Source organism: Arachis ipaensis, chromosome B10 (genome assembly GCF_059453495.1).
Source record: "Arachis ipaensis isolate K30076 ecotype BB chromosome B10, ASM5945349v1, whole genome shotgun sequence".
NCBI lineage: Eukaryota > Viridiplantae > Streptophyta > Magnoliopsida > Fabales > Fabaceae > Arachis > Arachis ipaensis.
Window position 1 is genome coordinate 57,262,313 of NC_142435.1, and position 11,162 is coordinate 57,273,474.

At 29.5% G+C, this 11,162-nt stretch overlaps 1 protein-coding gene across 1 annotated transcript; it reads right to left on the bottom strand.

The window, feature by feature from the left end:
• Window positions 1-6,563: 6,563 nt before the first annotated feature.
• Window positions 6,564-10,688, bottom strand: LOC107620688 (transcription factor bHLH95). Its single transcript, XM_016322817.3, has 3 exons — window positions 10,314-10,688; window positions 7,589-8,038; window positions 6,564-6,867 (listed from the first exon to the last, which is right to left on the bottom strand). Exons 1-3 carry the CDS (start codon window positions 10,686-10,688, stop codon window positions 6,775-6,777), a joined length of 918 nt encoding a protein of 305 aa, XP_016178303.1. The 3' UTR covers window positions 6,564-6,774.
• Between the last annotated feature and the right edge of the window lie 474 nt (window positions 10,689-11,162).

The following is an 11,162-nucleotide window of genomic DNA, read 5'->3' on the forward strand; positions in this document are numbered from 1 at the left end:
GGACAAGATGCTAACAATCACATCTTTGTGATTGCCTATGCAATTGTCAGTGTGAAAAACAAGGATAACTGGCAATAGTTTCTTGAACTGCTTCACAGTGATCTAGGTGACTACAGAGAGCACAAATGGTGCTTAATCTCAGATATGCAGAAGGTAATGAATTCTGTAAGGACTAATTTAATTTACTGAATATTCTTTGAAGGACTAGTTTGATTTAATGATTTTAATGTTGAGGACTGAAATGATTTAATATCTTTTCGTGTTTGGTCTTTTGTTGCAGGGTTTAATCCCTGCTGTTCAGGAAGTTTTTCCAAGAGTTCACCACTGCTTCTGCGTGTGGCATTTGTGGCGTAATTTCTCGAAACAGTGGGGTAGTTGTGAGTTAAAAGACCTTGTGTGGGAATGTGCAAGATCAAGGACAACAGCTGAATTTGATAGAAACATGAATAGAGTTAAGTTGATCAACGAGAAAGCTTGGCAGTATCTTGATAAATGGCCAAAAGAGGCATGGACAAAGGCGCATTTCAGTGAGGTTCCGAAAGTGGATAACATATGCAACAATGCCTGTGAGTCATTCAATGCAAAGATCAAACACGAAAGGAGTAAGCCTATCCTGACCCTGGCTGAGGAAGTTAGGAGAATCATCATGAAGAGTATGGTTGATAACAAAAAAAAGTTGCAGAACTACCAAGGAATTCTCCCTCCTGTTCAGCAAAGTAGGTTGGAAGCTATAACAGTGCTGTCCCGCCATTGGGCTCCTCAGTGGTCTGGTGATGAACAAGAGGAGTTGTACGAAGTGCATGGCTGGCCGACGAATATGGTGGTTGACCTGGGCAAGCACACATGCACCTGCAGGTTTTGACAACTTATAGGTAACAACTTTCTTTCCTTACTTAATTAACAATGTCTTCATTCATGATAGTATGTTTACTGTATCAATTTGTTTGGCTTGAAAGGAATGCCGTGTATGCATGCAATATCGGCAATACAAGATAAGAATGATAAGAGACCCGAAGAATATTGCCATGAGTGGTTAAAGATGGAAGCGTATAAGCGTACCTACTGTTTTAATGTCAATCCGGTTAAGGGGCAGGATCTATGAGAAAAAATGCCACATCCAGCACCAGTCTCACCCCCAGTGAAGCCTAAACCTGGGAGGCCAACAAAGAAGCGAAGAAGGGACAAAGAAGAACAACCGAGTGGGTCAAAGACAAAAATAAAAAGAAAATACAACCCAATCCGGTGCATGTACTGTGGTGAGGTTGGACACAACAAAAGAGGGTGCGCAAAGAAAAAGGCTGTGGATGCTGAGGAACATGCTAAGGAGATGCGGCTACAATTGGCAGTTGTTACCCCTGCTCCAGAAGGTGCTGAACCCAAAGTAAATGCTGCCCCTACTGATACTGATATTGGTACAAAAGCTGAGGCACCTATGCCTTCACTTCCATTACCCACTCAGGCTGACTCAGAGAGTGACAGCAGTGAATCGGAATGCATCCCACTAACCCAAGAGCCCCTACAGGTAGTATCATCACTTCTAACTCCTAAAAAAATTTGAATGTAGCCTAATCATGTAACAAACTCATTTGGTACTGGATCATATAGGATCAATTGATTGGTAGGCCACCTAAGTTGCAAGTGATCAAAAGAAAATCAAGGTTAACGTCCTCCCCTAAGCATATTGCAACTGGATCTGTGGCTGTTTATGCTGAGACCATTAAGGGGACAAGTTCTGGAGCTACTAAGCGGCTGGAAAAATTCATGACCTTTGTGCCTACTCCAGGCTTCAAGGCTCCAAGGAGGACTGATGACAAAGTTTGATTTGTTAGGAATGTGTAGTTGTTGACTTATTTTGTGTATGACACAACATTCTGTTTGTTGCTTTTGTGTGTGGTAATTTAGTCTATGGACAATATATCTGTCAGTTAAGAACCTTATGACTTTGTTCTGCTATTTCTCTATTAAGACAATGTGACAATTAGCCATCAATGACAAGTTACTATTAAGATTACTTACTGTCTTCATTTTGTTTATGCCTCAACATAATTCATGCAAACACAGAATTAATTACCAAATTTTATAAAATTATCCACATTTGACAGGGAATTGCTTCCAACTTCAAATAACTACTCCCATTCAAATCAACAATTTCAATACATCATTACATGTTCATAGAGGATAACTGGGTTCATTTAGAAGCACATAAGAAACAACAAAGTATCACAACTACTACAAACAGCAAAATCATTAGCAGTTTCAAAGCTCTAACTTCAGCTTCCAAAGTGCCCAACTTCCATGCCACCTTCACCCTCCATTCATCATACTCACCTTCAACCTCCATATCAGCTCCTGCATCTTTCTTTGTACCCCACACACCCACTGCTTCAAATTCATAATCATCAACCCACTTAAAATAATTGCAGTGACTGCCCTTCTGCAATTTCAAATGGAAGTAAACAAAAAAATCAGAGAACACCCAACAGCATATAACAACATGAAAAAGCTTTAACTTCGTTTACCATCACTCACCCGGTACCTTGGACATGCATGGAACAATCTATTCGAATTCTCCGCTGTCCCAGATTTCTTAATCACAGTCTTCAGCCCACAGAAACATGATCCATCATGAGCATTCACCCTCCTCCTTCGCATCGAAACACTGGATCCATGACTGTCGTGCGATGCATGTGACAAACCGCCACCACAACCACTATCTCCTCTCTCCATCCACGCAGCCAGCCAGGGATTACGCCTCCTACTTACCTCTACTGCCACCGAAAGTGATCACCTCGATGTATTTATCGTTTGATTTGGGATTAGGGTTTATAAACTCGAAGGACTAATTTGATGTCTTATACAAAACTTATCTTGTCAGCAACATGCTACAGCCTGGCGTTGGCCAACTTGGCAGTTAACAGGCCACGTAAGCGGCCGTTTGCCATCTCATCAACCGAGAAGACGGAAGGACGAACGTGATCAACACAGGTATCTTTTGAGGACGTTTTTGATTAATTTTGACTTTTGGGGACAAAAATGGAGATCGAGGACACTTTCGGGGACGAAATTGACTATTAACTCTTTATATTCTATGTAGACATTGTGAATGTTTTTGGTATTTATTTGAAATTTTATTTAAAAATTTGATTTATGTTTAATTCTTTTTATATTTTGTGAAAATATAATTATATATGAAATTAAGTTTTAATAGTGGTAAATGTGAAATTAGTAAAAATATATAATTATAAGATTAGGAATAGTGACCGATTTAGCGACGAATTTAGTTTTTTAATTCAGAAATTAGCGACTAATTTCGCGACCGATTTTAGATTTTCAAATTAGGCATCAGCGACCGATTTAGCAATCGATTTCATCGGCGACTGATTTATCGACCGAAAAGTTGGTCACCATTTAGCGACCGATTTACTCAGTGACTGATTTAGCGACGAAAATTTTGGTCACCATTTAGCGACCGATACTCTTTGATAAGGGGTTTGGTTACCTTGTTCAAAAATCGGTCGCTATTTTCTAATTAGCGACCAAGATTTTAGCGACCATCAGAATCGATCGCAAAATCGGTCGCTATTCCGGTAATTTCTTGTAGTGGTCCTATACCTCCAATTTTTCAAAGGTGGAGAATAGTTTAGTGACAACCCATACAAAAGCCATATAATAGCCGTAGTCGAAGGAGTTTCATCTGTTATTAGAGGATTCATCCTTCGACTTCAGTACCTCATAAAGGCTTTCAAAAGAGAGTAGTAAATTTTGAACCTGAGTTGGCAAAATACAAAAAACATGCCTTAGGTTATGTTGCATTTTTTATTGTATTTGTTAATCAATGTATATATTATTATATAACAACTTCAATTAAATTGTTTTATTTTTATTTAACTTATTTTAATTTTAGTTTTATAATCTCTCTTTATATCAAATTATCCATATTTTTTAAATTATAGATAAATGTAAAAATAAATATTAAATTTTTTTAACTATTTCAAAATTATAAAATAGACAAGAAAACTCTTTATTAATGATAACATATATTGTTTAATGATTATATAATATGTTTTACTAAATATTTGAGGTACATAATAGGTATAAAGTACTTAATAAATTATTGAAATAAAAAAAATTATTTATTATGAAAAGAGTAAAATATAATTTTATATTATTATCAAATTATAACCAGATTGATTAGTTTAACAAATAATTCAATAGTTGAACCAATAATCTAGTGATTCAATACTTTGATTGGGTCCATTATCAATTTGATTCCGATAATTATGATTGATATATATGAAATAAATTATCAAATTATAAAACAAATATCTAAATAATTTATAAAACAAATAATATCAAAATTTATTAATTAATAAATAAATAATACTTAAAAATATTGAACAAAATGCATATTTTACCTTAATTTTAAAAAGAAATTGTTGTCTCTTTGCATCTAAATAAGAAAAAGATATGAGATCATGTACAGTAGATACTTCTTTTGTCATTAGGTTGGACTTATGAGGTGGAGTCCTACTTTTGCGAAAAAAATCTACATAAAAAAATATAATTTAAAAACATTAAATGTAAAATCATCAAACTAAATTATGTATTAATTTGTAATTAAGACATTATTACAATTGTAATGCATGATAATTTTTTTATGAATAATGATTTGTCATACTAATTTACTGTGTGCCAAATACGATAGCTAATTTTCTTTCACTAAAATTATTATGAATGTAGATGTAAAAAGTTAGTTATCGTCGGTCAATCATAATTCGTATAATAATAGTAATAAAATATGAATGATTATATATTTATATTTGTAAGTATGTTTTATAAGTAATTGTTTTGCTTGATTTTTGTTAAACTCGACAAGTGTTGATTTAAGTTTGTATAAAAAATCTCAATTTATAGAGCAGATATAATTTTTCTGAAAAAGAAAATTCAAATCGAAATTTATTGAGGATGTCAAAAATTACTTGTAAAATATGAAATATGAAATATAAATTGTAACGAATAATATAAATATTTATAACAAGTGGAATACAAAGATGAATGAGAAATTAATAAATAAATAAATAAGAGAAATTGAAAGAAAATAGAAGAACTAAAGAAAAATAAAACAATAAATAAATTGAAATTAGACTCAAGATACTCTCACATGCACTTACATTTCATAATTTGTTTGGACATCAGTGTGACTTGAAGTCCTCTAATTTTTTTAAATTTTTCTATTTAAAGATAATAATATTGAGTTGCTAAATGCTTCTCTCTTTCCCACAATTTAATTACCCTTTTTTTTTTTCAGATTTTCACACACAGGTCAGAACCTTGCCTTGATCATGATAGACTTCGCTTTCCAAACTAGATCTTCCACGTTTTCTTCTTTACCTTGGTCACCAAGCATTTACCCCTACGATCTTTATTTACCATGATCTTAGTAATTACCCCACGTTTTATTAGCAAAATTTGACTCCATTCATTTTTCGACTCACACCATGCATACTCGACGTTTTGATTGTTGTAGTCAAAACTTATAAGTCGTCGAATTTTTGTGCAAACAGTAATATAATCAAAATTGATTTACACTTGTATTCAAATCAAAAATGTTGGGCGACCAATTTTTTATATAATCAAGTCCGACCATCATGTATATTAATGTGCTCTATTTTGCCTTCTTCTTTATAAATTTTTTTTCTTTTTTTTCTCATTCTTTTTTTTATTTTTTATTTGATTTTATCTCATATTTTTTCTCTTCCTTCATCATTATCATTATTATCTTCTTCTTATATGTTTTCATTGTTGTTTGTATCTTCTTAATTATATAAATATAAAAAATTTAATTGATCAATTAACTCAACCTCTGAACTAAAATCATTTTTGCTTAAAAAACAAAGGAATTTACAAAAAAAAAAAAAGTACTCAAATTCAAATATTTTAAAATATTTTTAATTATAAAATATTACACTTACACTTATTCCAATGAAGATGTTATTATAAGAAAAATTTTTAATGATAAAATGGTTTAACTAAAAGGTAAAGATCGACCAATGTTTTTTATGATTTAACTAAATGGTAGTAAGGTGAATTGCCTTACTAACAAATTCTGAAATTTTGTAAATTTATAAAAAATTTCTTCCTGAAAATAAAAAAATAAAATAAAACACCACTCAATCTCTGCTTCAATTCAGACTTTAATCCATCCTAATAAAATTAAGGTAAAAAATTAGATATTCATAGATTTAAATCATATTGTCGTTTAGATTTAAAACTAACATTTTTTTGACATATTAAAAAATAATAAGAGTAATACTAAAACGTTAACAGAAATTTTTTAAATAATTAAACTAAAAAAATTAGACTGATAGCTAAAACTACCGATAAAAATAAATTTTATACACCCTTTAACTTTTCTCAAAAAGTAATTTGTGATCCCATATCTTTCACCTGCCGTCTTCTTTAATTTTTAAGAAGCACCCAAAAATAACACATGCATTATGGAAACAGAATGAAATTCTACATAATATTAATAATATGGTAAAATGATCCACCATGGAGTCAGGACCAAATTTGGTATTGGAGAGCGAAAACCATTTAAAACAAGACAAAATAAACCATAAAGATAAACACTTGTTATATATTATATGCACATCTCTTTGCTCTAACCATCCAAGTTTGGCCGTAAAGCTAATAAGATGACATAACTTTTTAGGGAAAATAAAATTCAAATTAAACAGAACAACAACTAGATAAGTTCTTTAATCATCAAAAGCTTTAGCCGAGCCACATCATAATCTCCTCAGCTGCACGCTTGAAAGTTTCCTCCACTGTATTTGCGTCTGCAAATTGAAGTAAAGCCCTACTTGCCTGTAACATCATGGACATCCCAATTGAGTAAAGTTTACACATTTGCAATCTATTATGAAATTAGTTATTTTAAAAATATATGTTTATTAAAAAAAACACATAAATAATTATATTCTTAATAAGTTTTTTTAAGATTTTTTTTTAATTTGTATAAATTTTATATTAGTCTTTTTTTTTTTGTTTTATGTTAAACTTTTTTTTTTGTCAGTAAAATCAAACTCTTGACTTTTTATTATAGTAATTTTAATAGTATATTATGATACCATTTATTCTAAAAGATTAAACTTATAAGAGAAGAACATAAATAATTATACGTTTAAAACAATGCTCATATTTATTATATATATACGCTATGCTGATTAAGGTTATCTTGACAACCATTTAACTTAGATTTAATTTATTATTAGTATAAAATCACTTATCCTAAAATTTTAAATGAATAAGTAAATACTAAAAAGACATAATTGATTATATATCTAATATATTTTCTCAAATAAACATATTTTTGGGGGTTTAATGTCCAAACTCGCATATGTCCTTTTTGTTAGTGTGATGCTAAAAATTTGTCTTTTAGACTAACAAATATCAAACATAAAATTTTAGACCTTAGTTATGTAAAATCTGATACCACATGATCAAACTATTTATATATCTTGACCATGATTATTTATTAAAGAAATGGTAATGTATATAAAGTGTAGAGATGGAATTGGGAACTTACATGAGTAAGGACCATGTATCTATTGACATTATGATTGCACAAGATACTAGCAGAAATGACGTCAACCTTATGCTTCTGGAGCACAAAAGCAATGGTGGTGAAGAGACTAGGCTTCTTCTCTGCACATATGCTGAACTGTGCTTCCTCTCCACACATGTTCAGTACCACATTCTGTGAAGCCCAAGTCTTAAAAAACGGTGAATTATTTGCAACAGCAGCAGAAACATGTTGAGTGGCGGTTATAGTTAATGCATTATTATCTCTTGACAAGGATGATGAGTCGTAAGGGTTCCACTGAGGGTTGGTCACAGCAGATTCGCACGCAATTGGTGACACAGAGACAGAGAGAGATTGAATCCTCTGTCGCTTTTTTTTCTCGAGATTCTCAACCGTTTGTTGCAGAGTTTTGATGTGCCTCACTGCTTCATCCACAATGGATGACTTGTCTGCCTGCAAGGACATGCAAATCCATCAAAATCAGAATCATTCAAAACCAATTTTAACCATGTGCTAAAACAAATTGTTTACAATAGGATCATAAATAGGGCAAAATCTACAAACATTTTAACACATCAACTTTACAAATATATAAATAAATTTAACACAAATAGGCAATTATTTCAAAATAAACACATATACTTTTTTTTTTTTTACATATATGTATATTTTAAAACGAAACACACGGAATATTTTAACAAATAAAAATACAAATATTTTTTAATTTATGGATTATATTTTGTAAAAAAAAATTGAAATTAAATTTTCTAAACAGTATTGTCTTCATTTTCTATAATGACAATTCAATTCTTAATTTTTGTTTATCCTCTACTTTGTTAATTTGTTGTTGATTAAAGAAAAATTAGTTCCGTAGAAAATTGATTTTAGAATTCGTATAATAACTGAAACGCTGGTAAATTCACATTGTTCGTGTTTTATATAGATAACACAACCCTAAAATTACCTTATAGGGATCATAGAAAATCTTAAAGATGGTAATAAAGTCAGAAAAATCTTTCAATTGGATTAAATTTTAAATCTGATTGACAATATTTAATGGTGTTAAAAAATAAATGGTTTTATCGTATAATTATTTAATCTCTTTTTATAGGTTCATTTAAGAAAATAGAGTATATTACACAAGCAAAAAAGTATTTATTTATTGTATTCATTTTTATTATTATTAGTATTTTTAAACCTTTCAAAAATTTAAGAACAAAATGTGTATTATACCTTAATTTTACTAAGAAATTGATTTATCTAGATTTTTCAAAAAAAAAATATTAAAAAATATTTTTATTTTAAATTTAGACAAATATGCAAATAATAATAGGGAGTCACTTAGTTAAAAACGTTTAAATTTTTTTTAATATATTTTTTAGTAATTAAAATTCAATACATATAATTGATTAAATCTTGTTATTTTTGTTAAAATTAGATCAGACAAATTGATTTGGCCAAAAAATTGATGAACTAAATTTTGAACCGATTTAAATTAATATTTTTTATAAAAAATAACTACAATACTCATATTATAAAAAATGATAAAATACTCTTATTATATATTAATATATATATTTTAAAAACCCTAAATCCTAACACTTCTCTTCTCTCAACGCTGTCATGAGATTAAGATTTAGGGTTTTCAATAAATTTATATATATATATATATATATATATATATATATATATATATATATAATAAGAATATTTTAACCATTTTCTATAATAGTGATATTATAGTTATTTTTATTAAAAAAATATTAATTTAAATTGATTTAAAATTTAGTTAATCGAATTTTTGGTCAAATCGGTTTATCCAATCTAATTATGACTAAAATAATACGATTTAATCTATTACATATGTTAAATTTTAATTATTAAAAAATATTTTTAAAAAAATTTTTTAGACGTTTTTTATCGAAATGACTCCCATAATAATAATAATAATAATAATTTTTGTCAGAAAAAACCGAAAGAAACACACCCTTTTATTGTAGAACAACTTTTATATGTGAAAATTTTATGACTGTGTTACGTTGATTTTAATTATTATCCAAAAGATCATCAAATATTTATTTTTATTCAAATTTTCAATAATATTTAATTCTTTTAGAAAAAAAAAATTCAGCTTTTCAATTAATTTTTAATTCCCCTCTAATTAATAAAGGAAGAAGAATACATGGAAAATGGCAGAAGGATTTCTGTCCTTTCTACATTCCTAATTGTCCAATTTGGAAAAAGATACAGATCCAGCTGATACATGACAAAGCTAAACTTAATGGGAGAAAAGAAATATATAGATTAATTAAAAATAAAAAGAAAAAGAGATAGAGAAATTAAATACACACACACACACATATATATATATATATATATATATATATATATATCGATCTAAATTTAGCCGAAGGAAAGATAACCATGAGAAGCTTGATGGAAAAGCATTCACAAACAAAAGAGATGAAAATTTTATATGTTCTGAGAGTAAAACAAAAATTTTGGTATATATCATTCATGCATGGTATAACATATTCACTGTTACATAAAAAACTACACAAGAAAGTGAGAGAATAATAATCTACCAAAATTGATATGTTAAAAGCTTAAAATGGTATAAACTTTTTATCTTAATTAGAACATGCAAAATTTGTTTACTATTTTATTTTTATTATTTTTTAAATTAATCAATCTGATAGGAAAAATTGAAGTTGAATAATTATTTTACCTTAGGAGGAAGTTGAGGAAGCATAGCATGAAGATTAGCAAACATGTCCCTCATTTTCTTCCTTCGTTCTCTCTCTGTCCATATATGGAGATCATGATCATTACCATCATTCTTCATAGGCCTCTTGCCATCTTCGTCAGCTCGGCGTCGCTTCTTGTTGCTTGTAACCGGCATCGTTAATTCTTCATTTTTCTTCTCTATTTCTCCCTGTGTGAGGTGGTTGGTAGGAGCTGGTGGCAGAGGAGGCATTTCTATATGTAGGTTCTCTTTGGTTTCTCTTTGACCTAAGTTATCAAAATTTGAGACATCCCATGGTTGGTTATCCCAAAAGAATCCTATGTCATTAGGGTCTTGATTCTCAACACTCATGGCCATAGTAAGAGACAGACTAGAGAGAGTGTCTATGTGTGTGGGGGGAGAGAGAGAAAGAGTGATTGTGAGAAACTTAGCAATGAAGAGAGGGAGATACGTTTATATAAAGATGGTAGTGGCATTGGCAGAATTAAGTTTAAGCTATGTAGAAGGAAAAAATGCATAGTACTAAAATTATTCATGAAAGATTATATTGTTGACAGAATTATTAATACAAGAAAAAAAATTTAATCAATATGTTTAGAAGATTCCATTCATTAATTAAATCAATTTATACAAAAAGTAATTTTTTTTGTCATGATATGTATAATTTTCATGAACAATTTAATTCTTTTGATCTTTCTTTTAAATTTAGTATTTTTTTTTATTAGAAATGTAATTATTTATGTGTTTTTTTCTGTTAACTTAAACTTTTAGAATATGTAATTTCATGACATGATATCAGAGTTTTTATGATCTAAAGATTTAAAGTTCGAA